Source organism: Cetorhinus maximus, chromosome 14 (assembly GCF_964194155.1).
Source record: "Cetorhinus maximus chromosome 14, sCetMax3.hap1.1, whole genome shotgun sequence".
In the NCBI taxonomy this organism is placed as follows: Eukaryota; Metazoa; Chordata; class Chondrichthyes; order Lamniformes; family Cetorhinidae; genus Cetorhinus; species Cetorhinus maximus.
In genome coordinates this window covers 112585347-112613318 of record NC_135892.1, presented here as the reverse complement: position 1 = coordinate 112613318, position 27972 = coordinate 112585347, and the positions used below count along the sequence as shown (strand labels likewise).

General features: G+C 46.0%; 1 protein-coding gene across 1 annotated transcript in view; it reads left to right on the top strand.

The window, feature by feature from the left end:
* Positions 1-27972, top strand: part of LOC144689960 (regulator of G-protein signaling 17-like) — an 81359-nt gene that overhangs the window by 25560 nt on the left and 27827 nt on the right. Inside the window, exons 2-3 of the mRNA XM_078557487.1 lie at positions 21518-21657; positions 25328-25429. Of these exons, the coding sequence (XP_078413613.1) occupies positions 21521-21657; positions 25328-25429 (239 nt within the window). The 5' untranslated portion in view covers positions 21518-21520. The remainder of the gene's footprint in view (positions 1-21517; positions 21658-25327; positions 25430-27972) is intronic.

The following is a 27972-nucleotide window of genomic DNA, read 5'->3' as shown; positions in this document are numbered from 1 at the left end:
CACAGACACAGACACACACATACACAAACACGCACAGACACACACACAGATGGAGAGGCAGAGATACACAAATACACACAGACACAGACACACATATACACAAACATGCACAGACACACACAGACAGACACACACACACATGGAGAGACAGACACACATATACACAAACACACACAGACACACACATGCACAGACATACACATATACACAAACACACACAGACACAGATGGAGAGACAGACAGACGTACACACACACAAAATAATGATTCTTAAACGTTTGTGGTAGTTAACTGCTGATGTTTGGGCCTTAGCAACCACTAAAGAACCCTGCTGGCCAGGAAAGGCCCAGAACCTGCACTCGAATTTCTCTGAGGGGCCCTAAATCAGGCTTGGCCCTCTCATTTACATGGTTAAAGGATCTGATCCCTATTTTCGGCTAACACCAGGGCCACCTGAAGAAATGACTCAATCTCGCGTCGAACATTTGCCAATCATCTTTAGATTGTAACATGTTAAATCCCTGAAGCTTGTCCTTTTTGCACTCGTCTTACATTCCTAACATACTGGCACAACGAGGCCTTGTTTCTGCCCCCTGTTGTGTCACGTTACCTGTACATTTACAGCAATAAACACACCTTTATCATTGCTGTGACGACCACACACAGCACCAAAGTGCTTGAACTGTTTGCATCTCTTGTAGAAGATGAATCTGTGGGAAAAAAAAATTGTTTGCTTGATGTTACCCCACAAGAGAATTGTATATAGAATCACAGAATGATGCAGCACCGAAGGAGGCTATTTGGCCCATCGTGCCTGTGCCAGCTCTTTGGCTGAGCTACCAATCACTTCCCTTCCCTTTTCCCGCAATCCTTTAATTTCTTTCCCCATCAAACTTCATCCAATTCCCTTCTCAATGTTCCTATTTGCTTCCACTGCCCTCTCAGGATAATATATAGATTACAGTGTGCAACCAGACCATTTCTGCGTTCATGCTCCAGATGAACAAATAGTTCTAATCACATTTATTCCACTATCCTCCCATTCCCTTCATCTCCCACTCCAACATCATCTCAAACATTGATATTCTGCTTTGATCTCTAACTCCCACAGCCCCACAACTTCTCACATTTTCCCTGCCCTCTGTTCTAAATCTCTTGCCTTTAACCTTGTAAACTGAGGACTCGGTGGGCAGCTCTGAGCCAGAAAGCTGTGAGTGGACCAGCCCCACTTGGAAAAACTCGAGACCGACACTTTGTAGCGCTGAGGGAGGGCTGCACTGTCAGAGGTGCTATCTTTTGGATGACATGGTAAACCGAGGCTCCACCTGCCCTCTTGGGTGGATTTTAAAGATCCCTCGACACTACTTCAGAGAAGAGCTGGGGTGTTATCCCTGGTGGACTGGACAATGTTTATCCCTCAATCGCCATCACTATAAATAGATTATATGGTCATTATTGCTTTGCTGTTTTGGAGTTCATTGCGCACAAATTGGTTCCTTTGCTGCAAGAGTGGATACTTTTTAAAAATACTCCATTGGCCCGAGGGTACCTTGGCACATCCCGAAGCTGTGAAAGGTGCTACAGAAATGCCAGGCTTTCTTTTTGTATCCATGGCGCCTCATTCTTGACCCCTCAGTTTAAATCCTTGCGTAGAAGTTAATGATTTAAAACACAGCGGAGAGGGAATGTGAGGGAAGATGAGAAAAACCTCCATAAAGGTTACTCACAAGGGCGTGAGCTGCAATGGTTGTTTATTTAAATATCTTTAATTAATATGTCCTAATTAAGATGTCCAATCTCACTGGAACCATTAAGTGTGGTATATTTTAAGCACTCTTTGATAATTCCCCCTAAAGACAATTTGTCATGCTGTATAAACAAGTTTACCTTTTTCAAAAGGCAGCATCTACCTCAGAACAAAAAAAACACAACAGAGTGGCTAAAAATATCTACTCCAAAATGTGTTTTTTTGGCAATGGGTTTTATTCCACATTGTTTTCTTTTCAACCGGTCTGGTTTCTTCATAACATTCAGGCTCTTCTCCGTTCGCAGGTGGAGATGGTGATATCGCAGTAATGTCACCAGGCCAGTAACCCAGAGGCTCAGGTTACTGCTCTGGGGTCAAATCCCACCACAGCTGCTGATGGAAATTAAATTCAATTGATGATAAAAAGAAATTTAGAATTGAAGCTAGTCTTAGTAATGGTGACCAAGGAACTATTATTGGATGTTGTAAAAATGCCCTTCAGTGAAGGATGTCTGGTCCACATGTGACTCCAAATCCACAGTAAGGTGGTCAAGTCTTAACTGCCCTCTGAAATACATGGTTCATAGGGCAATTAGGGATTGACAACAAATGCAGGCTTACACACAACATCCATACCCCATGAACGATTAAATAAAATCCTGTCTTCTAAGTAGTGCTCGGAACCCAGCCCAGGAGGTCCTTAAAATTGTAGAACATTCCTGCAACAAACTCAAAGAATTAATTTAGTTGATCCCAGTTACCCCTAAATATTTCTCTTTTCTTTTTAAAGGGAATGATCTAATTGTCTCTTTAGGTGGGGCAATTTTCAATGGTCTCCTCCCTCAAACAGCTTGCCTGAAAGATGGGCTACCGACAGTGAAATAGAAACTGGGAACAGGGACCTCAACCATCCCTTCGATGCCCAGTCTCTTCTGAGGTGTCCAAAACATTCATCGTTGCTGGGTCATGGAATATATTCGAGGCTGAGTTGGACAGAGTTTTCATTGACAAGGAAGTCAAGGATTATGGGGTCAAACAGGAAAGTCAGTTAAGACGACAGTCAGAGCAGCGATGATCTTACTGAATGGTGGGGCAATCTCTAAAGGCAACTTCTGCTATGTTCCCAACTGTAAAACAGTTACGAACTACAAACCTAAAATCTTTAACAAATAACATCCGTATTCCTGCATTTTACCCCGTCAGATTCTATTTGCCTTTTCTTCGGGTCCTACCCACTTCTTTAGCCTATACCTAAAGACCAAATTTCTCTGTCCTGCCATCCATTTTGTTGCTTAAGTTTGATGTCCTTTCTTTATTAAAAGCAGCAGGACGAGTTGAGAAGGATGTTTAAAAGCAGATGGAATCCTTGGTTTTATTAGTAGAGGAGTCGAGCACAATAGCAAAGAGATTCTGCCAAATCTTTCTAAATTATGAGTTAGGCCTCAGCTGGGGTGTTGTGTTCAGATCTGGAGAGCATCCTTCAGGGAGGAAGTTCAGGCCCCTTGGAGAGGGTGCAGAGGAATTTACAGGAGTGGTACCAGGGATGAGGGACTTCAGTTACGTGGAGAGACTGGAGAAGCTGGGATTATTCTCCTTAGAGCAGGGAAGGTCAAGGGGAGATTTAACAGAGGCATTCAAAATGATGGGGGCTTTTGACAGACTAAATAAGGAGAAACAGTGTCTAGTGGCAAGGGAGTCAGTAAGCAGATAACGCAGATCTAAGACAACGGAATCAGAGGTAACATGAGGAAACATTCTTTTATTCAGTGAGTTGTTGTGATCTGGAGTGTGCTGCTTGAAATATGGACGCAGGTTCTATAGTAACATTGAAAAGAGAATTCCCAACGGACTTGAAAAGTTGGAAGGAGCAGGGTGGAGTGGGGCAAATTGGTTCACCACTTCAAAAAGCAGGCGCACACATGGTGGGCTGAATGGCCTCCCCTCCTGGTGCCGTATGTGTCTAAACCCTTCCCCCCTGTTATGATGCCTCTGGCTGTTTCTCCGGCTCTATCTCTCTCCATACGAACATACGAATTAGGATCAGGAGTAGACCACTCGGCCCCTCGAGCCTGCTCCGCCATTCAATCAGATCACGGTTGATCTGATATTAACCCCAAATCCAAATCCCTGCCTACCTGCGCTAACCTTTCACCCCCTTGCTTATCAAGGATCTGTCCATCTCTGCCTTAAAAATATTCAAAGATTCTGCTCCCACTGGCCTTTTGAGGAAGAGCGATCCAAAGACTCACAACCCTCGGAGGGAAAGAATATTCCCACCTTCCAGTGCAACAGGAAATCGGTGGCTTCAGGTGACCGACCGGACCTCACTACTCTGTGATGCAACATGGCAAAGATAATCAGCGATAATGCTGCAGTTTATACTCCACTCTCGCCCGCCCCACCCCACCATTACACAGCGAGGTTAAAGAGAGTGATTCGTACGTTGGGTATGAGTCAGGTGATGGTGACTTGGCTCCTGTTTGCAGTCTGCTTGATTATCTTTGCTCTTGAGTTCACCGAGGAAGAAATCAGGCAAGATGTGAAACAGGCTGATGAATTCTGCGATAAAAGCAAAAAACTGCAGATGCTGGAAATCCAAAACAAAAACAAAAAATACCTGGAAAAACTCAGCAGGTCTGGCAGCATCTGCGGAGAGGGACACAGTTAACGTTTCGAGTCCGAATGACCGTTCAATAGAACTAAGTAAAAATAGAAAAGAGGTGAAATATAAGCTGGTTTTAAGGGGAGGGTGGGACAAGTAGAGCTGGACAGAGGGCCAGTGATAGGTGGAGATAACCAAAAGATGTCACAGACAAAAGGACAAAGAGGTGTTGAAGGTGGTGATATTATCTAAAGGAATATGCTAATTAAGGATAGAAAGCAGGACGAGCAAGGTACAGATAGCCCTAGTGGGGGTGGGGTGGGGTGAAGGGATCGAAATAGGCTAAAAGGTAGAGATAAAACAATGGATGGAAATACATTTAAAAATAATGGAAATAGGTGGGAAAAGAAAAATCTATATAAATTATTGGAAAAAACAAAAAGGAAAGGGAAAATCGGAAAGGGGGTGGGGATGGAGGGGAGTGTTCATGATCTAAAATTGTTGAACTCAATATTCAGTCTGGAAGGCTGTAAAGTGCCTAGTCAGAAGATGAGGTGCTGTTCCTTCAGTTTACGTTGAGCTTCACTGGAACAATGCAGCAGGCCAAGGATGGACATGTGGGCATGAGAGCAGGGTGGTGTGTTGAAATGGCAAGCGACAGGGAGGTCTGGGTCATGTTTGCGGACAGACCGAAGGTGTTCTGCAAAGCGGTCACCCAGTCTGCGTTTCTCTCCAATGTAGAGGAAACTGCATTGGGAGCAACGAATGCAGTAGAGTAAGTTGAGGGAAGTGCAAGTGAAATGCTGCTTCACTTGAAAGGAGTGTTTGGGCCCTTGGACGGTGAGGATAGAGGAAGTAAAGGGGCAGGTGTTGCATCTTCTGCGGTTGCATGGGAAGGTGCTGTGGGAGGGGGTTGAGGTGTAGGGGGTGATGGAGGAGTGGACCAGGGTGTCACAGAGGGAACGATCCCTATGGAATGCCGCCAGGGAGGGTGAAGGGAAGATGTGTTTGGTGGTGGCATCATGCTGGAGTTGGCGGAAATGGTGGAGGATGATCCTTTGAATGCGGAGGCTGGTGGGGTGATAAGTGAGGACAAGGGGGACCCTATCATGTTTCTGGGAGGGAGAGGAAGGTGTGAGGGTGGATGCGCAGGAGATGGGCCGGACACGGTTGAGGGCCCTGTCAACCACCGTGGGTGGAAAACCTTGGTTAAGGAAGAAGGAGGACATGTCAGAGGAACTGTTTTTTAAAGTGGCATCATCAGAACAGATGCGACGGAGGTGAAGGAACTGAGAGAGTGGGATGGAGTCCTTACAGGAAGCGGAGTGTGAGGAGCTGTAGTCGAGGTAGCTGTGGGAGTCGGTGGGCTTGTAATGGATATTGGTGGACAGTCTATCACCAGAAATTGCCCGTATCCACAGTCTGTGACCCCTGGTTCTGGACTCCCTCACCATCAGGAACATCTTTCCTGCATCTACCCTGTCTAGTCCTGTTAGAATTTTATAGGCTTCTATGAGATTCCCCCCTCATTCTTCAGAACTCCAGCGAATATAATCCTAACCAACTCAATCTCTCCTCATATGTCAGTCCCGCCATCCCAGGAATCAGTCTGGTAAACCTTTGCTGCACTCCCTCTATAGCAAGAACATTCTTCCTCAGATAAAGAGACCAAAACTGCATACAATATTCCAGGTGTGGTCTCACTAAGACCCTGTATAATTTCAGCAAGACATCCCTGCTCCTGTACTCGAATCCTCTGGCTATGAAGGCCAACATACCAATTGCCTTCTTTATCGCCTGCTGCACCTGCATGCTTACCTTAAGTGACTGGTATACGAGGACACCCAGGTCTCGTTGCACATTCCCCTCTCTCAATTTATAGCCATTCAGATAATAAACTGCCTTCCTGTTTTTGCTACCAAAATGGATAACCTCACATCTATCCACATTATACTGCATCTGCCATGCATTTGCCCACTCACTCAGCTTGTCCAAATCACACTGAAGCATCTCTGCATCCTCCTCACAGCTCACCCTCCCACCCAGCTTTGTGTCATCTGCAAATTTGGAGGTATAATATTTAGTTCCCTCATCTAAATCATTAATAGATATTGTGAATAGCTGGGGTCCCAGCGCCGATCCCTGCGGTACCCCACTAGTCACTGCCTTTAATATTCACTCTCTCAGTCTTAAATTTTGTTTAATATTCACTCTTGTGAAGTCCCTTGAGATGTTTTGTAACCTTGAAGGCGGTACATAAATTCAAGGTTTTGCTGTTGCAACATCGGTGTGGAGTTTGTGGTTGGAGGGAGAGAACACTCTGAATTCCACCCCGCTGGGGCGGGTGAGGGTGAATTTGAGCAGGTCTTCGATGAAAGTTCCTACTTTCACTCTGAAGTCCTGTCATTTGTTGGAAAATAATCTCCACGTTCTGCACACTGATCACAAATAGTGAGTGCTGGCTCATTGCCTCCTTGAATTGAAATTGAAATGGTTCACTCAGTTCTCCTGTTTTTAATTCCACTCCCACCCCCACCCCCACCCCCACCCTTACCCCCTGCCCTACCCCCCCACCTCTGTCAGAGAGAGGGATGTTTTTCTTATAAATGGAACACTTTTCCATACCAGTACCTGTTGACAACATCGAGCGCTCCCAGGTCAGGTATGACACTCCCGGGTGTAAGAAAAGCTCCCTCTTTCCTGCAGAGCTAACCTGGCTCAGGAACCTGCTACTCCCTCAGCGGGATAGTTTCCATCACCCGCCCTCCGCTGCACTCCTTCAGTTAAGGTTTCCTTTGACATGACGTTGGTTGTAGGTTATTTTTCATTCACTCACGGGAGGCGAGAGTCGCTGGCAGGGCAGCCATTTATTGTCGGTCCTTATATACAACTGAATGGCTTGCTAGGCCGTTTCAGGGGGCAGTTAAGGGCCGAGCACATTGCTGTGGGTCTGGAGTCATGTGTAGGCCAGACCGAGTAAGGACAGCAGATGACCTCCCCTGAAGGCCATTAGTGAACCAGATGGGCCTTTAGGACAATCCAGTAATGTGGTCACCGTCATTATACGAGCTTTATATTCCAGATTTATTGAATGAACTGAATTTAAATTTTCCAGTTGCCAAGGTGGGATTTGAGCTCCTTGGCATGCAGTTTTATCTGCTTCTTTTGGAAATATTGGAAGTGAAGATCTTTCAGTGCCACAGGATGGGCAGTTTTTCCGCGTGTGTTTTAGTTGTGAATTAATTGGGAACTGAGTTGACGCTGTCCGAAAAAATACCAGGAGTACTAGCCAAGGGAAAGGCGACGTAACTTTGGCCTTGAGTTCCCTCAGGTTCACACTGAAATTCTTGCTGTCATCAGCAACTCGCCAAAATTGCCTGAAACTTTTATTGGCGCTGGAACGCACTGCCTGAAAATTCTCCAGGCTATGGGGGAAAAATGTGGAGGAGCGGGACTGCAACAACAACTTGGATTTATGTAGCATCTTTAACATTGTAAAACATCCCAAGGTGATTCCCAGGGAACTTTATCAAACAAAATCTGACACCGAGTGAGCGAGTTGGAGACATTAGGAAAAATGACCAAAGGCTCGGCCAAGGTGCGAGGTTTTGAGGAGCATCATAAAAGGATGAGAGGGCGGTGCAGAGTTGAAGAGGTTTAGAGAAGGAATTCCAGAGCTTAGGGCCTAGAAAAGTAAAGGCACAGCTGCCAATAATGAAAATCGGGGTGGTGTAAGGGCCAGAACTGGAGGAGCACAGACACCTTTCCAATGGGTATGATGGGCAGAATGGCCTCCTTTTGTGCTTTGTGGCAGTAGGATAAGGCGGAACCTAAACAAGTGGAGTTCAATGTAAACAATGACATCCATGGGAAAATCACAACAGTTTCCTTCTCTGTATGAAAATTAATGTAAAGACATAAAGCTCACATGTCTGTACATCGGGCACAGCGTGCTTGAGAAAATCCAATTGTGGAAATGACAAATTTATCATTTTTAACATAACTTATTCTGGTGTCATGAAAATGTGGTGAAAGATCCCGATAAAAAGTGTGGATCACAGTCAGGGAATAATCTTTAAGAAAATTACTTTAAAATAAATCACCAGAAAACACCAGGATTTGAGTTGGGGTTCAATAAGGCCAAAAGTTTCATGGGGTAAATTTGCACCTGCTCAGCACTGGTGTAAATGCAGGAAATTTGTGTTTATTGGTCCTTTGCATGGGGTGGAGTTATGCTATTAAGTAGTGGACAGTTCTGGGAGAGGTTTCATGAAATTGGCACAAAAGGTTGAGGAAACTGGAGTTTAGCTTACAAATAGGTGGAAGTGATTTGTGCTGGAATTTCCTCTGCTTTTTTTACACCATCCTTCTCAATTCGAGGATGACATCTACTCAGGGCCGCGAGTTCCTGCCGTGGGTCTTCGTGTGACTGGACAGGCCAGTTCTTGACCCGCAGATCCTTGGGCACATGAGGCAGGACATCCCATGAGGCAGTGCGATCCGGAGCATAGGATTTGCTTCCTTTTCTTCCCTTCTCTGTCACTGCTCTGCCTCACCATTAAGACATTGTGACTCAAAGTGTGATGCAGATGTTGACAGACAAGTTGTTGCCATTTGGAACAATTGGTAGCAAGCTCCTCCCAAGTCATTAATGCCAATGCTGCCGCTCTTCAAGGAGAACTTGTACCTTTGAAGTGTTTTCTTTGTCTTGCCTGGGACGCTGGCAATTTGACAGCTGAGAAAACAAGACCTGGTGGGAGAGGTGGTTTTCGAGCGCCCGGACACGGTGTCCAGCCCATCGAAGTTGATTTTGCAGGAGTTTTGCCTGAATGCTTGAGGGGCTAGCCGTTTATTTGATGGGCCTCCCATTGAAACTGGGCCAAGCTAGTGCTATTCCTTAAGTGCATCTTTCGGGGAATTCTGGGCCAATGATCAGTGTAGACCCTTTGTCAGAATCAGGGAACTGGTGCCAAAATGAGCCCCTTAATAGGGTTAAACAAACTGAGGGGAAAGAAGGAGGTGCAAGGGTCAGGGAGGTTGTCAGAGAGGAGGTGTGGGTTGAATTTAAGATAAAAAATTCAAAAGGGGAAATGAATTGTTGGGAATTTCCTGAAAGAGCAGTGGAAGCAGATTCAATAATAACGTTCTAAAGGGAAATGGATAAATACCTGATTAAAAAATATAATTTGCAGGGCTGTGGAGACAGAGTGGGGGAGTGCGTCTAATTGGATAACTCCTTCAAGGAGACTGAACGTACACGATGTACAAACTGGCCTCATTTTTAAAAATTCATTTACGAGGTGTGGGTGTCGCTGGCTGGGCCAACATTTATTGCCCATCCCTAATAGCCCTTGAGAAGGTGGTGGTGAGCTGCCTTCTTGAACCACTGCAGTCCATGTGTTGTAGGTACACCCACAGTGCTGTTAGGGAGGGAGTGCCAGGATTTTGACCAAGCGACAGTGAAGGAACAGTGATATATTTCCAAGTCAGGATGGTGAGTGGCTTGAAGGGGAACTTCCAGGTGGTGGTGTTCCCACCTATCTGCTGCCCTTGTCCTTCTAGATGATAGTGGTCATGGGTTTGAAAAGTGCTGCCTAAGGAACCTTGGTGAGTTTCTGCAGTGTATCTTGTAGATGGTACACACTGCTGCTACTGTGTGTCATTAGTGGAGGGAGTGAAAGTTTGTGGAAGGGGTACCAATCAAGCAGGCTGCTTTGTTCTGGATGGTGTCAAGCTTCTTGAGTGTTGTGGGAGCTGCACTCATCCAGGCAAGCGGTATTTATATGGCTAGTCCAGTTCAGTTTTTGGTCAATGGTAACCCCCAGGATGTTGATAATGGGGGATTCAGTGATGGTAATGCCATTGAATGTCAAGGGCCAGTGGTTGGATTCTCTCTTGTTGGAGATGGTCATTGCCTGGCACTTGTGTGGCGCGAATGTTACTTGCCACTTGTCAGCCTGGATATTGTCCAGGTCTGACTGCATTTGGACATGGACTGCTTCAGTATCTAAGGAGTCGCAAATGGTGCTGAACATTGTGCAATCATCAGTGAACATCCCCACTTCTGACCTTATGATGGAAGGAAGGTCATTGATGAAGCAGCTGAAGATGGTTAGGCCTAGGACATGACCCTGAGGAACTCCTGCAGTGATTTCCTGGATGGCCTCTGGAGGAGGCCGAGATGGATCATCCACTCAGCACTTCTGGCTGAAGATCGTGGCAAATGCTTCAGCCTTATCTTTTGCACTGATGTGCTGGGCTCCTCCATCATCGAGGATGGGGGTATTTGTGGAGCCTCCTCCTCCAGTGAGTTGTTTAATTGTCCACCACCATTCACAACTGGATGTGGCAGGACTGTAGAGCTTAGATCTGATCCGTTGGTTGTGGGGTTACTTAGCTCTGTCTATCACTCGCTGCTTATGCTGTTTGGCATGCAAGTGGTCCTGTGTTGTAGCTTCACCAGGTTGCCACCTCATATTTAGGTGTGCCTGGTGCGGCTCCTGTGGCTGGCAGGTTGGTGAGGATGAGGTCAAGTACGTTTTTCCCTCGTGTTGGTTCCCTCACCACCAACTGCAGACAAAGTCTTGCAGTTATGTCCTTTAGGACTCGGCCAGCTTGGTAGTGGTGGTGCTACCGAGCCACTCTTGGCGATGGACATTGAAGTCCCCCACCCAGAGTACATTCTGCACCCTTGCCACCCTCAATGCTTCCTCAAAGTGGTGTTCAACATGGGGGAGCACTGATTCATCAGCTGAGGGGGGCGGGGTGGGGTGTGTGGTATGTGGTAATCAGCAGGAGGTTTCCTTGCCCATGTTTGACCTGCTTCCATGAGACCTCATGGGGTCTATATCACTCTGTAATGCTAATGGCCAGGGAAAGGCCTGTTGAAAGGCCGGAACACGGAGAAAGCTGGTGGATGACGAAGGAAGCAAATGTCAGTGAGGCAGTGGAAGGATATTGAGAGAACAAAAGGTATTTGAAACTACACGAGCAAGATTTTGAGAAGTGATGGGGAAAGAGGAAATGTGGAGTCAGAAAAAAGGAAATCATTTCAAATGCAGCAAACTGAAAGAAGAGAGACGGAAAGCCAGGAACACTGAGCCCAGCAGTGACTGAGGAACGAGAGACCGGAGTGTAGACCCACCCCCATTCCATCAACACTTCATTTCCTGTTTCCAGCTTTTCAAACCAAACCTATTTTCTGGCCACTCGCTCATTCTGAGTGGACACTATTCCTGCTAAAGGCTTACAAATTATAAGAGCGAGTTTTCTTGTATTCCTTTGAGTTGAGAAGATTAAGGGGTGATCTGATTGGCAGGTTTAAAATGGTCAAAGGATCTGATAGGGCAGACACACAGAAACCATTTCCTCTGGTGGGGAAACAAAGAGACATAAGCTCAGATTTGGAGTGAGACCGTCCAGGAACGATATCGGGAATCACTTCTTCACAACCTTTCACCTGTCTCAGAGCACTCTTCAGCTGATGGTGTACTTTTGAAATGTAATATAAGAAACGTGGCAACTGATTTCGACACAGCGAGCTCCCACAAACAGCAATTAGAGAAATAACCAGGTCTGTTTGTGGTGTGGGTTGAGGGCTAAATACTGGACAGGCCACCAGGAAGATCTCACCTGTTCTTCAGATAGCGCCACGGGGTCTTTTACATCCACCCAGAACACAAATGGGAATTTGGTTCAACGTCTCAATCGAAAGACGGCACTCCTGACAGTGCAGCAGTCACGCAGTGCTGCACTTGAGAGTCAGCTTTGATTACATGCTCAAGCCTCTGGAGACGGTCTTCAATAAGCTTCTCCTCCACCGAGTCATCACCTTGTAGTGAGGAACATTCTTCTCATACCTTCTCTGAGAGGAGAAGAGAAACAACACGTGCTTATTAACATACAGGGATCCAGTCAAGTGATAGGGAAGCAGATTTAGAGTCAATAGTCCCAGTTAAAGGACTGGCTTTAGTGCAGGAGCGATGGACCAAACAACCTCATTCTATGTTGTAATTTCCATACTGTCCAGAATCTTTCCTCTTCTTAGACAGACATTGGTTATTACAGGGAGGAAAGACTGAGGGAGATAAGGGAGTGGGGGATTGTGGGCTAGGGATTGGACCTTGTGGCACTTGTTTTCAGGCAATAAGAACCAACCCGCTGGTGTTTCACAGGCCCCAGTGGGGACTTGAAATACATCAACTCCATATTGGTTCCATTATGGCCACCTATAAACAGCATCAAGAACACAAGAAATTGGAGCATTAGGCCTGTCGAGACTATTCAGTATGATCATGGCTGATCTTGGGCTTCAACTCCATTTTCCTGCCCACTCTCCATATCTCTTAATTCCCTGAGAGACCAAAAATCTGTCTATCCCAGTCTTAAATGTATTCAACGATGGAGAATCCACAATCCTCTGGGGTAGAGAATTCCAAAGATTCACAACCCTTTGAGTGAAGAACTTTCCCCTCATCGCAGTCCTAAATGATTGGCTCCTTATCCTGAGACTGTGCCCCCTGTGTTTTAGTGGAAACAATCTCTCAGGGTCTACCCTATCAAGCCCCTCCAGACCCGTGTAGGTTTTAACTCTCCTTGCATCTGTTAGCAAGGGGTCTAATCCCAGTTTCAGGGTCTAATGTGGAGATTAGCGAGTAGAGAGGATGGATCGAGGTCTGCACCTGCCGGGCTGAGGCCTAATCGGTGGCCCTCAAAGCCTGGCAAAAAAAACAAGCTGCCTGCGTGTGGAGGAGGGGAATCAAAGTTGCTTCTGGAGGCCTAACAAGCAGCCACCCACATTTCACCCTGATTATTGAGGCCTAACCTCGAGTGGGTCCCAGACCTCGGCTGCACTCGTGAGCCGGAGGCGGGGTGGGGGGAGGGGGGGCATTAAAGGCAAAGGGGTTGTGGAATAAGACTATGTGGCTGACATGTAGAAGGACCGAATAGCCTTGTACCAGAGCGTTCTCTGATTTTAATGCAATTGTCATTAATTGTAACTCCCGAAATGAGTGTGTGAGTAGAAGAGAGACTGAGTATGCCAGTGTGTGTGTGTGACGTGAATGTGTGTGTGACGTGAATGTGTGTGTGTGTGTGTGACGTGAATGTGTGTGTGACGTGAATGTGTGTGTGTGTGTGTGTGTGTGACGTGAATGTGCGTGTGTGTGTGACGTGAATGTGTGTGTGTGACATGAATGTGTGTGTGTGTGTGTGACGTGAATGTGTGTGTGTGTATGTGTGTGTGTGACGTGAATGTGCGTGTGTGTGTGACGTGAATGTGTGTGTGTGTGTGTGTGTGACTTGAGTGTGTGTGTGAGACGTGAATGTGTGTGTGTGTGTGTGATGTGAATGTGTGTGTGTGTGTGACGTGAATGTGCGTGTGTGTGTGACGTGAATGTGTGTGTGTGACATGAATGTGTGTGTGTGTGTGTGACGTGAATGTGTGTGTGTGACATGAATGTGTGTGTGTGTGTGTGACGTGAATGTGTGTGTGTATGTGAATGTGTGTGTGTGATGTGAATGTGTGTGAGTGTGTGTGACGTGAATGTGTGTGTGTATGTGAATGTGTGTGTGTGATGTGAATGTGTGTGTGTGACATGAATGTGTGTGTGTGTGTGTGTGACGTGAATGTGTGTGTGTGACGTGAATGTGTGTGTGTGACATGAATGTGTGTGTGTGTGTGTGACGTGAATGTGTGTGTGTATGTGAATGTGTGTGTGTGATGTGAATGTGTGTGAGTGTGTGTGTGACGTGAATGTGTGTGTGTATGTGAATGTGTGTGTGTGATGTGAATGTGTGTGAGTGTGTGTGTGACGTGAATGTGTGTGTGTGACGTGAATGTGTGTGTGTATGTGAATGTGTGTGTGTGACGTGAATGTGTGTGTGTGTGTGACGTGAATGTGTGTGTGTGACGTGAGTGTGTGTGTGTGATGTGAATGTGTTTGTGTGTGTGTGTGACGTGAATGTGCGTGTGTGTGTGACGTGGATGTGTGTGTGACGTGGATGTGTGTGTGTGTGTGTGAGACGTGAATGTGTGTGTGTGTGACGTGAATGTGTGTGTGTGTGACATGAATGTGTGTGTGTGTGATGTGAATGTGTGTGTGTGTGACGTGGATGTGTGTGACGTGGATGTGTGTGTGTGTGTGTGAGACGTGAATGTGTATGTGTGTGTGTGATGTGAATGTGTGAGTGTGTGTGTGAGACGTGAATGTGTGTGTGTGTGTGTGATGTGTGTGTGTGTGTGTGTGTGACGTGGATGTGTGAGTGTGTGTGTGAGACGTGAATGTGTGTGTGTGTGAGTGATGTGAATGTGTGTGTGTGTGTGATGTGTGTGTGTGTGTGTGTGAGACGTGAATGTGTGTGAGTGTGTGTGTGACGTGGATGTGTGTGTGTGTGTGTGAGACGTGAATGTGTGTGAGTGTGTGTGTGAGACGTGAATGTGTGTGTGTATGTGATGTGTGTGTGTGACGTGTGTGTGTGTGTGTAATATTTTTGTCATGTTTTGCTTCAGTCTGTAAGAGCCAAAGATTCACTAGAAAAGAAATCTGATTTTTTATTTCTGAAAATGCTTTGACTGGGATTCTTACTGTCAGTGAAATGACTGTGCACAGAACCCAACCTGGCTCTCCTCCAGTTAGTTGCTATTTAACAGTTAAAGAGGACAATCCCCTCCCTCCAGACCTGTGAATTCTGCTTGCTTAATCCTGTCAGAATGAGAGCTAGGAGACTGAGTGATGCTCTGGAGGCTGTGCTGGATGAGATCAATCCCCCCAACACCTGGGCCTGTGCCTTTCCAGCCTTTGGACAGGAGCAGGGCTCCGACATGCCCACTCCACACCGAGACAGGCAGCAGCCCAGTTGGATCTGTGCTCAGCTGGAGTTCCCCGGAGCAGTGCCCTATGTTCTCCCGCTTGAGGTCGTTAGTGCTGGCAGCCAAGGTAACGCACTGCATTTGTTCAGACCGACCTTTCTGTGGATTGTCTGTGTGGGAGTCATATTCAGAAAGGTATTGTTAATCAGAAGGTCAGATCGAGATGTTGCTGCTGTGCCAGACAATTTTCGGGAATTCTCCTACAGCGTTGGACGCATTAATGGATCGTGCTAATGATGGTATCCTCTGAAGTTCAGGTCTGCTGACAGTCTGAGAGTTCAGGCAAAGGTGCCCAAGTTGTCATGTGGTGGTATTGCAGTTTTCCTTGTCTCTGCATGGGGTTTTATAATTGGGAGGATAGGCACCAGATCAATGGTACAAAGCATTAGCCATCGCTATATGACTGGATGCAGTTTTGTCCTGCCCATTATAAAAAGCACTTAAATCCATAGAGTGCATGCAGTGTGGATCCACCAGTGGGATACTAGGACTGTGAAACTGAGGAGAAACTATAGATACTGGGAATATTTTCACTGGAGCAGGGAAGATTTTTAAAAATGAAGGGGTTTGTTCCTGAACAAGGAAAGGTTATTTTCTTTGATTGGGTTGCCTGTGACAAGGGAGCATCCAAATTTAAAATTGTTACTTGAGGGAGTGAGAAGAGGGGTTATGAGATGTTACTTTACACAGAGGATTAATTGTTGCAGCACCTAAGGCTTTGCACAGGGAGTGGTTGAGACAGAAACCATTGTATTGTTTTTTCAAGAAAAGTTAAAACAGAAATGGCAAGCGTTTGGAGCAGTGGGATCAGTGTTGGGTTGCTCAAGCGAAAGGCCGACAGAGACACAAAGGGCCAAATAGCCTCCTTCAGTACAGCAAACCTCTATGGTTCTACAGATGATAGTGCAGAAAACATTTTAGTATCGTCTTTTCAAGGTGTCAGACCCAAAATCGGAATTGCTGAGAGAAAAGGAATGCTTTAGAACCATGTTTCACTTGAAAATATCTACGTGTGTACATCAGAGTTTGCAAAACAGAGTGACTGCACAATTGTGTATATGAGTGTATGTATATATCAGCATAAGTGTGCGGCAGAGTACAAGAGAAGGTGGACAATGGTGAAGACTCGTCTCTGAGTCAGAAGGTGCAAGGCCCACAATTGGCTGCTGCGCTCCCTACATTACAACAGGAACTACACTTCATAATACTTAATTGGCTGTAAGGCGCTTTAGGATGTCCTGAGGTTATGAAGAGAGCCACATAAATGTAAGTCCTTTCTTTAAAAATAATGTGTGCACTTTATGAGAGAGTCTATATGTAAGGGAGAGGTTATATATGTGAGAGAGTCTGTATCAGGGAGAGAACAGCCAAAAGGTAGTAAATAGGTACCGGATGGAGACCAGAGTGTATACAGTATGTTTACTCTGAGTACCCAAGAAATTATTATTCGAGTAATATTTAACCTCTTTGTATAACATTCCTCCCTCTGCTATTTAACCATTTTAAGAGAGAAATGCATAGGAATTTAAACACAGAGACAGGCCATTCAGCCCATCAGTCCGTATCTGTAATGCAAGCAAATAGTCCCAGTCTGTTCCCACAGCCCATCGGCACCTTCTTCATCCAACAACTAACTTCAAACTGACTGTGATTCTGATGCCAGGGGAATGCTAAGTGTTTAGCCACAATCGTCACTGTGTGTGTGTGTGTGCATATGTGTGTGTGTGTCTGTGTGTCTGTGTGTGTTTGAATGAGTAATGGATAATTGTTTAGTTCTGAATGAGTGTATATTGTATGATGTGAGATTGTGTGTGTGTAATTTTGTGTGGCACTCTCTGTGTACGTGACAGGATATTTAGGTCAGGGTGAGACTGTGTGTGATTGAGACTCCTTCCTTAAAACTGTAAGCTCCTCCAGACCAACAACCTTTCAAGATTTCTACACTCCTCCAAGTCTAGCCTTTTGAGCATCCCAGATTTTAACTGCTCCATCGTTGGTGGTTGAGTCTTCACTGTCTGGGCCCTAAGGTCTGGAATTACAACAACTCACACCCCCAGTACCTCTCTCTCCTCCTTTAAGATGCTCCTTAAAACCTAACATCTTTGACCAAGCTTTTGGGCACCTGGCCTGAATATTGCCTTACTTGGTTTGGTGTCGAATTGTGTCTGTTAACGTTCCTGTGAGGCACCGTGAGATGTTTTATTATGCTGAAGGCGGTATACGCATGCAAGTTGTTGTTTGATGTTGTGCAGTCAGAGAAAGAACAGGTGTGAGAGAGGGGAAAACTGAGTGTGATCGTTGATGGATAAAGCGGCAGCTCATCCTGACCCAGTTGGAATTGATCTTTTCAGGGTGATGTACAATGTGTTTCCATAATGATTAGTGCCTTCCTGTGTTTAGCAGCAGATAGAAACTTCAGGGACTGTCAGACCTTGTTAATGTACTGCTGTTACTGATGCTACCCATTCAATAGTGAGCAACTGAAGGGCGAGTTGGAACATTTGGTGGGATTGATGGGGTGGGGACAGAAAAAGATGACCTTTGAATGGTGGGGGAGGGGTGGGGGGTGGTGGGGGGAGGGGGAGGGGGAGGAGAAGACAAAACAATCTCACTGCTTGACCCAAATGTAAAATCCCCAACAAACGTCTTCAAGAATCAAACCTGAATTATCTTCTCTAACTGACTAACTGGCTGGCTGGCATTTATTTGGGAAGAAGGTGTCGCTGGCATTTGTTGTCCATCTGAGTGTCTTGCCAGGCCACCTCAGAGGGAAGTTAAGAGTCCAATACGTTTCCATGGGTCTAGAGTCACAAAGAGACCTAGACCAGGTAAAGTCGACAAGTGAACCCATTGAGTTTTAACAATAATCTGATGGCTTCACGGTCATTTTGTCTGAGACCAGCTTTTTATTTAAATAATTCCAATGCTCACGGTGGGATTTGAACTCACATTCTTGAGTATTAGCCTAGGTTTCTACATTAGTAGTCCAGTAACAAAATCACTGAACTACTCTACCCCTCACCCGTGTGTCGTTATTTTCCAATTCCATGTGTTTCTCTATATTTTTTCCTAAATTTGATTAGTCTGGTTTCTCAATCAGAGGTAAAGTTTGGTGAAAATAAGTCTCCCAATTTTCTCTCTCTTCCCTTTCCCACCTGCTGCTGGGGGGATGCAGATTCCTTGCTGAGGTAAAGTACACAGGTACCAGCAGACTTGGGGTTACCTGAGCACTGACAGTCGGCAGGATGTTAAGGGGTAAACGAGCATTAAAAGCCAGCATGACGCTGTCCTTCCCAAAATGCACTAGCAGCCACGCCATGGGGGTGGCTGCATGCCAATTGGAAGAAAGAGCTTTCCTTCCCTCTTTCCTCATTGGGCCACCACAGAGATCCATTATAGTCCTTGAGTTTCGAAAGGCTGATCCATATCAAAGGGATTTGATTGGCTCAATACGGAGTCACTATTTCCCCTGGTGGTGGAATCCAGAATAAGGGACATGACTTTAAGATTAGAGATAGGCTGTTTAGCAGTTATAGGAGGAAGCACAGCTTCATACAAAGAGGTACTAGAAATCTGGAACTCCTCCCCAAAAGGCTACACATGCCGGGGGTTCAATTGGAGGCAAAATATAGATTCGATAGAAGTATTCAAAATCATGAGGGGTCTGGACAGAATAGATAGGGAAAAATTATTCCCACTGGTGGAAGGATCGAGAACCAGAGGGCACAGGTTTAAGGTAATTGGCAAAAGAAGCAATGGAGGCAGGAGGAGAAACCTTTTCATGCAGGGAGTGGTTAGGACCTGGAATGCGCTGCCTGAGAGTGTGTTGGAGGCAGGTTCAATCGAGGCATTCTAAAGGGAATTGGATTGTTAACTGAAAAGGAAAAAATGTGCAGGGCTACAGGGAAAAGGTGGGGGAGTGGCACCAGGAGCATTGCTCATTCAGAGCATGATGGGCCGAATGGACTCCCCTGTGCTGGAACAATTCTATAATTCTGAGTGGGGATTCAGTCAGTAACACAGGTGCTGGAGGAGGGGCTGCTGAATGACAGGAGCTGGATTAACATCAGTAGCCAGGTTAAAAAAACTGTGTCCTTTTGGGATGTGAGCGTTGCTGGCCAGCATTTGTTGCCCATTCCTTATTGCCCTTGAGAAGGTGGTGGTGAGCTGCCTTCTTGAACCGCTGTGGTGAGGGTCCACCCGCAGTGCTGCTGTTAGGAATACAGGTCCAGGAATTTGGCCCAGCAACACTGGAGGAACGGTGATATAGTTCCAAGTCAGGACTGTGAGACTTGGAGGAGCATTATACACAATAACTCCCAGTGTGTTATATTCAACAGTGTTGCGACCAGTGACCAGAAAATAATTCCTTTGTGACATTAGAGAATCAATTAATTCTTTGACATTGAAGGGCACTATTTAGCCCATTGTGCCTGTGGCACATTGCTAAAAGAGCTGTCCCTTTCTCTCACACCACTTCCAATCTTTTTCAGATATTTATCCACTTCCTTTTTAGAATCTATTATTGGCTCTCCTGGTGTCCATCTTACAATAATTCTTTCAAATTGAATAATAAGTTCTCCTCACTCACATTGTTTTGGTGATTATCTGAAAACCACGTCACCTAGTTACCAAATCATTAGGGAGAGATTCTCCCGCTTTGTCTCATCAGAACACCGTCATTAATGAGATTGCGATGTTTTAGAGAAATTGGACACGCTTTCGAAAAGCGCCGTGTTGGAACTGTTTTCCAGAGCAAAGCTGCACAAACACACTTGGCTGTGAAGTTGGGTTTCTGCGGGAACAGGCAATAATGTATTGGAAGCCTGTTTTACCTGAGGCAGGCGTCTCCTTCACTTACCTCGCTCTCTAATTTGGTAACGTTAGCTGCCTGGCTGTGGTCTGGACCAGGGTCATGATGTTGGGCTGCTGAGCAACCCTGCCAGCGTTACATCAATTTGGGGAGGGGAGAGAGAGAGAGATGGGACCTCGATATGCGCAGGTTGAGCTGCCATGTTTTCCTACATTGCAACACTTCAAAGCAAACACACTTACTTGGCTGTAAAAGGCATTTGGGATGTCCTAAGGAATGGTATATAGATGGAAATTGCATCATCCTTTGTATATTGTGTAGATGGGTTTTGTTCATGTTTCCCGATGAGTTTCAGGCTACCCTTCGCAGATCCTACCTCAGCATCGAGCACCCCGAGGAAGGTATAAAACCTCTCTGACTGACGCTAATAGTTCTAACGCCAATCAGTGCTCAAGTCCAAGCAGTTTGATGCTTTGTCCATTCACCCACTGTGAACAGGACTCAGACTGTCACAAATTTAGTTCACTCAATAAAAACTGGAGACGTTCGCCATAGGTGTCAGGGCTGGATTCAGAGCAAGTTCAAGGGTTGAAAGATCAATGTTTTCACTGAGCTATGCCAGGTCACAGTTGAAAGGTCAGTGTGTTAACCCCCAACTACAACAGGTTTATATGGTATGGGTACAATAGCAAATTGATAATGCTACTGGACGAGTAATCCAGAGGCCTGAACAAACGATCTGGAGACATTAATTCAACTCCCACCACAGCAGCTGAGAAATTTAAATTCAGTTAATTTAATAAATCTGGAATAAAAAGCCAGTATCAGTAATAGCCGAAACTACTGGATTGTCATATAAACCCAGTCTGTTTGCTCATGTCTTTCCAAAGGAAATTCGCCAGTCTTCACCCTGCCTGTGACTCCCGGCCCACAGCATATGTGGCTGACTCAACTTGCTCCCTGAACTGGCCAAGCAAACCACTCAGCTGAACCGAGCTACAAGTAAGGTGACACCACTGCTTTCTCTGGGGCAATTAGGGATGAACAATATATTTTTTGTGTGATGTGGGCATTGCTGGCTAAGCCAGCATTTGTTGCTGCCCATTCCTAATTGCCCTTGAGAAGGTGGTGGTGAGCTGCCTTCTTGAACCGCTGCAGTCCCTGTGGTGTAGGTACATCCACAGTACTGTTAGGGAGGGAGTTCCAGGATTTTGACCCAGCGACAGTGAAGGAACAGCCGATATATTTCCAAGTCAGGATGGTGAGTGACTAGGAGTGGACTCTTGCTGGTGGTGGTGTTCCCATGTGCCTGCTGCCCTTGTTCTAGGTGGTAGAGGTTTCAGATTTGGACTTGCCGACGATGCCCAGACCCTGAGAATGAATAAAAAAAGTCAGTTGTTTAACCCTTGCAAGTCCCTGCACCTTGACCGTTACGTGGTCATTACTTTTAATTAGAACCTTTTTATTTCTCCATTGTTTTTAAAGTGTATGGGATCCGACGGAACAGAAATGGGCAAGAGGGCAGAAACGAGAAATGAAGGAGATGGCACCGACCCTCGAGCATCGCCCAATCAGAGGCCGAATACTTGCTGCTTCTGCTGGTGCTGCTGCTGCAGCTGCTCATGGTAGGTCAACCCAACTCGCGCACACCGAGCTGAATTTTCACTTCAAATCCCTCTACAGGGTGACCTTCGGCTTTACCGCACCCAGGCAGGTGGGGAGGGCCGGTAAGGCTGCCTGGAGCACCGACACCACAGAATGCCACATGGTGCCCACCTCCAGATAGTTAAACTACCCCCCACCCCCCTGTCTGGAGGGTGACTGGAAAATCCCTCCTTTACCTGCCCTTAACACGATTCTTAATGAACCTAATCGACTGCACCCCATAGGAGTGGGCAGCCTCCCTGAGCCCCGAACCTGGCTCCTCTGACATGGCTGGTGCTGGCAATGGGGAAACCGGCACACCAGCTGGGACTGGCACTCTTACACCCCATCCACCTCCACTCCTGACCTCAGTGCGGCCCAAACATTCTGCCGATTGCGTTACTCTTTCCTGTACGCAGCCAGACTAGCACACTAATTTCTGAATGATAACACAAGGGCAACAAGCATTTGCCTTTATAGTGAAATGAAGTAGGGGGTGGGAGGATGCTCGTGTGGAACATAAGCACTGGCATTGACCAGTTGGGCCCAATGGCCTGTTTCTGTGCTGTAGACTCTATAGAATCTCATGCACTTTGCTCAGTGGCACAGACAGGTAGCTAAAAACCTGTTGCCCATTGTGACAATCCCTAATACTTGAGACATCTATGTCTTTAGACAATACTTATAAGGACCCCAAAGCACCAACAGTTAGCCATTTGCCTTCACAACCAATTTCAAAGTTGCCACTTAGTCCCCTGATGACACCAATTTTTACCCAGTTTGAATTCTGGGTGGTCCATTGATCAAAAATGTGTCAAGGATGAGGATCCCTACATCTCTGGGTTAAAAATAAATCTTTTGCAGGTCACCTCAGTCTCTGGCAGAAATTTGCCTGGAAAGGAAATTGCTAGAAAGTTCAACAGAGCTCAGCAAAACAAGGAAACTGATTCCTGCCCCTGCCACAGTATTGGCATAAAAGACATCGTATGTGACTGTGACTGTGGTAAATTTTCCCTCCCCATCCTCCTTGGCCTATCTGCAGTCTTTGACATGGTTGACCTCGTACACCATCCTCCTCTCCACTGTTGTCCAGCTGGGTGGGATTCACGTGGTTCCATTCTTATCGATCTAATTGTAGCCAGGGAACCATTTGCAATGGCTTCTCTTCCTGCCCCTATGCTGTTGCCTCTGATGCCCCCGAAGGATCCAACCTTGGCACCCCTCCTATTTCTCATCTACAAGGGCAGAATTTTTACCTTGGTGGGCGAGTGCGCACCCGACCCGCTTGAGCGTAACATGACGCACGTTGACATTGGGCGAGCATCCCGACATCAGTGAGCACTCGCGCGATATTTCAGTTGATGGGCGCGCATGGGAATCACCATTACAAGGCCATTAACAAGGTAATTGGAACAAATCTTTTGCTGTGCAACCTTACGGTTGACAGGCAGGCGCTTTTTTTGGAAACCTCATCCATGGGCGGGTTGAGGTTTCCAACATCAAATAAAAATGAAATAAAATTTTTTAAATATCATTTGTAACATGTCCCGACTCATGTGACAGAGTCATATGAGGGGACATGTTTTATAACATTGTTAAAATATTTCTTATTTTTTTCGGAAAGCTCTTCATCTCCGTGAGGCCGCTCAGCGCCTCAGGGAGATTGTGAAGCAAGGACCCACGCGCATGCGGGAAGTTAGTGCTCGCCCTCCTCCCCCGCACTGCCACACAGGCGCCGCTTGTGTTTCACTTAAAATCGCAGTCCGGCCCCGATCACAGGCAGCTTCCCAACAGGTCCCACCCACCCCACCCAGCCAGCCTGACGGGGGGCAAAATTCTGCCCCCATGTTGCTCCTCAGCGACATCATCTGAAGGCAGGGTGTCAGTTTTCACATGGACACCGACAACACCCAGCTCTGCCTCACCACCACCTCTCTCCACTCCTCCACCATTACTAAATTATCAGGCTGCTTATTTGACATCCAGTGCTAAGATAAATAGAAATATCCTCCAGTTGAACATTGGGAAGACTGAAGCCCTTGTTTTCAGTGCCTGCTCCAAACGTCATTCCCTAATTACCAACTCCATCCCTCTCCCTGGCAACAGTCTGAGATTAAGCCAGTCTGTTCGCAACCTGGGTGTCACATTTGACCCTGAGATGAGCTTCTGACCTCATGTTCACACCATCATCAAGACCACCTATTTCCACCTCTGTAACATCACCTGATTATGTCTCTGTATCGGCTCATCTGCTACCGAAACCCTCATTCATGCCTTCATTGCCTCTAGACTCGACTATCCCAATGCACTCCCAGCTGGTCTCCCACATTCTACCCTCCATAAACTTGAGGTCATCCAAAACTCTGCTGCCTGTGTCTTAACTCGCACCAAGTCCAATTCCCCTATCACCCCCTGTGCTCACTGACCTACATTAGTCAAGCAACATGTTGATTTTAAAATTCTCCTTCTTGTTTTCAAATCGCTCCGTGGCCTTGCTGCTCTCTATCTCTGTAATCTCCTCCAACCCCACAACCCTCCGAGGTATCTGTGGCTCCTCTAATTCTGGCCTCTTGAGCATCCCCAATTTTAATCACTCCACTGTTGGCGGCCGTGCCTTCAGCTGCCTGGGCCCCAAACTCTGGAATTCTCTCCCTAAACCTCTCCGCCTCTCTACCTCACTTTCCTCCCTTAAGACACTTCTTAAAACCTCTTTACACTGTACCTAATATCTTCTCAGTGTCATACTTTGTTTTAGAATGCTCCTGTGAGGTAGCTTGGGACATTTCATTATATTAAAGGTGCTATATAAATGTAAGTTGTTGTCGCTGTTGATTGGACTGTTCCAATCGGTGCTTGATCTGAAGCATAGAAGTGAATGAAACACTGAGCCACTTTAAAAGTCCGTCCAAAAATTGCCTGTCGGAGCTTCCTAAAATCCTAAGATCCTTCTTTTCTTTTATTGATAAGCTCATCGTGCAGCAGAGGTAAATTGAGAAATAGTGGATGGGTCACAGCAAGACTGGGATTGTAGGAGGAATGAGCAGACTGAAGGCATTGAGGAACATCACAAGCCTGGGATCTGTGTCCTGGGAGGTTTCATCACATGGTTATCTGCCTTCAAATACTCTGCTGCCATCCACCCCTCTCCCCATACACTAGTGCCATTGATAACTGGCTCCCTCCCCACATGTTGCTAATGTAATTGGTCTCCTCCTCACACATTCATAAATATCTTCTGCCACAATTATAGTGGACGACCAGAAGAACCCTTGCAGAAATTCATCTCAAAGTCTGGAGGGAGAAAATGTTCCCGTGTTAACAAGCCAACTTTCAAAATCCTCTTCAAACTCCACCTCAATAGCTCAGCTAATGATCAGCCATAGAAATTTCTCCTCCTTTGTCCTGGTGTCCATTGCACCTCTGTAAAGTTCCCTGGGACTTGTTTTTCTATATTAAGATTCTGTGTAAATGCAAGCAGTTGTTACTGCTTTTGTGGTAACTTATGTCCTCCCCCAACTCCGCTCTGCACAGCAGTGAAGATCAACAGTAACTTGGGAACAAAAGCTGGAAAGGTAAAGCCAGTAAATATGTTGTCCTCTGTACCAACGTCTACTTTGCCTTGATGAAATGATGTGTATTTTCTCTTTCCAGTCTCTCTGCTAGGAAAGAAGAGAGAGAGGGGACGGCAGGCAGACCTACAGAAGAAACTAAAATGGAAACTACCGTGGAGACCATTGAATCCACTGAAGAGAGGTCAGTCCAATGTGTTCCATTGTTTTTTTTTTTAATAGTACCTGTAGCTTTTGCCTCAGAGCATCCTCTAGCTGAAGCCAAAGGGCAGTCTTGGTTACTGTCCATCCAACCAATTCTTAATTGTCCACAAACCTAATTCATTTACTCATATTAATGGAAGACTTAACTCGCTCACATAACATCCCTTGTGCAACAATATTAATGAGTTGTTGGCCTGCTATTCTCACTGGCTTTCCTTAATTAACCCACATTTGCCCAAGTGACTATTAACTTTGTCCCGAATTATTGTTCTGTAGAAGCTTCCCCACCATCGAGGTTAAAGTGAGTGGCCTGAAGTTGCTGAGCTTACCTTTACACTATATTTTGAGCATAAGAAATAGGAGCAGGAGTAGGCCATTCAGCCCCTCGAGCCTGCTCCACCCTCCAATGAGATCATGGCTGATCTACTTCAAAATCATTTTCCTGCACTATCCCCTTATCCCTTACATAGAAACTTATCAATCTCAGTTTTGAACCTACTCAAGGACTGAGCTTCCAGAGCCCTCTTGGGGGCAGGGGATTTCAAAGATTCGCAACCATCTAAGTGAAGAAATTCCTCCTCATTTCAGTTCTAAATGATCTGCCCCTTATTCTGAGACTATGTCCCCTGGTTCTAGACCCGACCACCACCAGCCCCCAACCCGCCAGTGAACAAGGATGTAATGTTTGCAAGTCTCCAGTCCTCTGGCACCACTGCCACCATCCCCCACCCTACCAACCTCTGTCCCCGAGTCTAAGGAAGCCTGAAAATTTATGGTCAGTGCCTCCACAATTTCCACTATCACTTCCCTCAGTAAACGTGGATGCATCTCATCCAGTCCTGGTGCCTTTCAACTTTGTGTACAGACAGCCTATCCAATATCTTATCCTTATCAATTTTAAACCCTTCGAGTATCTGAAAGACCTCCTCTTTCAGCATGACCTGCACAGCATCTTCTTCCTTGGTAAAGACAGGTGCAAAATATTCATTTAATTCCTCAGCCATGCCCTCTGTCTCCATACATAAATCCCCACTTTGGTCCCTAATTGGCCTCGCCCCTTTTATCACTGTTTTATATGCCTACAGAAGACTTTTGGATTCCCTTTTGTGTTAGCTGCCAGTCTCTTCTCATACTCTCTCGTTGCTTTTCTCACTTGCTTTTTCAATTCCCCTCTGGACCTTCTATATTCAGCCTAGTTCTCAGTTGTATTATCCACCTGACATGTTGTCATAAGCACACTTCTTATTCTTCATCTTATTCCATACCTCCTTTGTCATCCAGAGAACTCTGGATTTGTTTGCCCAACCTTTCCCCTTCGTGGAAATGTGCTTTGACTGCAACAGAACTCTCTCTTCTTTAAAGGCAGCCCACTGTTCAGCTCCAGTTTTTCCTGCCAACCTATGATTCCAATTTATCTGGCCCCGATCCATTCTTACCCCATTGAAGTTGGCAGGGATGCACTGAGCATACATCCTTTCACTTGGGCTGTGAAGACAGGAATGTCAGACAGCTCCTGAGAGAGCAGCAGATGTGTCAGTGTCTTGGTGTTTAAAAAAAAATGACAAAAAGTGGATTCATTTCTCTCATTAAGCACAGCTGCTTCCAGCTGTTAATGATTTCCCAGTGTTTTGTTACATAAGCTCATTGGAACAGAAAAAAGAAATTCCCAAAAGGTCTACAAGAATCATTTTTGAAAAGCCTTCTCTCTCTCTCTCTGCTCATTTTCTCTCTCTTACTCTTGACTTTCATGTTTCTTCTTCTCTCTCCCCTTTCTCGCTCATTCACTGTCTCACTCTCTCTCTCTCTCCTATCATTCTGTCACTTGTCTCAGCCTCGCTCCCACCCGTCTTTCTTCCTCTTTTCCTTTTTCTCTTAATTTCTCACTTTCTCTCTCCTGTCAATCCCTTTCTCTCTCTTTCTTCCTTGCCCAAAACCACGACCCTCCCCCCCATCTTCTCCCACCTCTCTGCTGTGTCACCTGAGGCTTAGTGGATTGAATGTTTGCCTCTAAATCCAAAGGCTGAGGGTTCAAGCACCAGAGACATGAGCCCACAGCCTAGGTGGACGTTTCAGTGCAGTGCAGAGGGAGTGCTGCACTGGTGGGTGGTGCTGTCTTTCGGGTGAAACATTAAACGAGGCCCCATCTGCCCTCTCGGATGGATGGAAAAGCTCGCTCAGCCACTACTCAAAGAAGAGTCCTCGCAGTGTCCTAGCCTCGGTCAATATCACTGACAGATGTGGCAGCATCTGTGCGGAGAGAAACCAAGGTAGCGTTTCAGGTCTGCAGCTGATCTTCAGGACGTTACAGACCTGAAACCTTATCTTTGATTCTCTCTTCACAGATGCTGCCAGGCGTGCTGAGTATTTTCAGTATTTGCTGATTTTATTTCAGGTTTCCAGCAGCTGTGTTTCATTTTTGTATCACCAACAGATGATCTGATCATTTTCTCATTTGGCCTCCATTGGTGCTGTGAACTCTATGGTTCTGAGATGTAATGAAGTGCTTAACAAATGCACACGTCT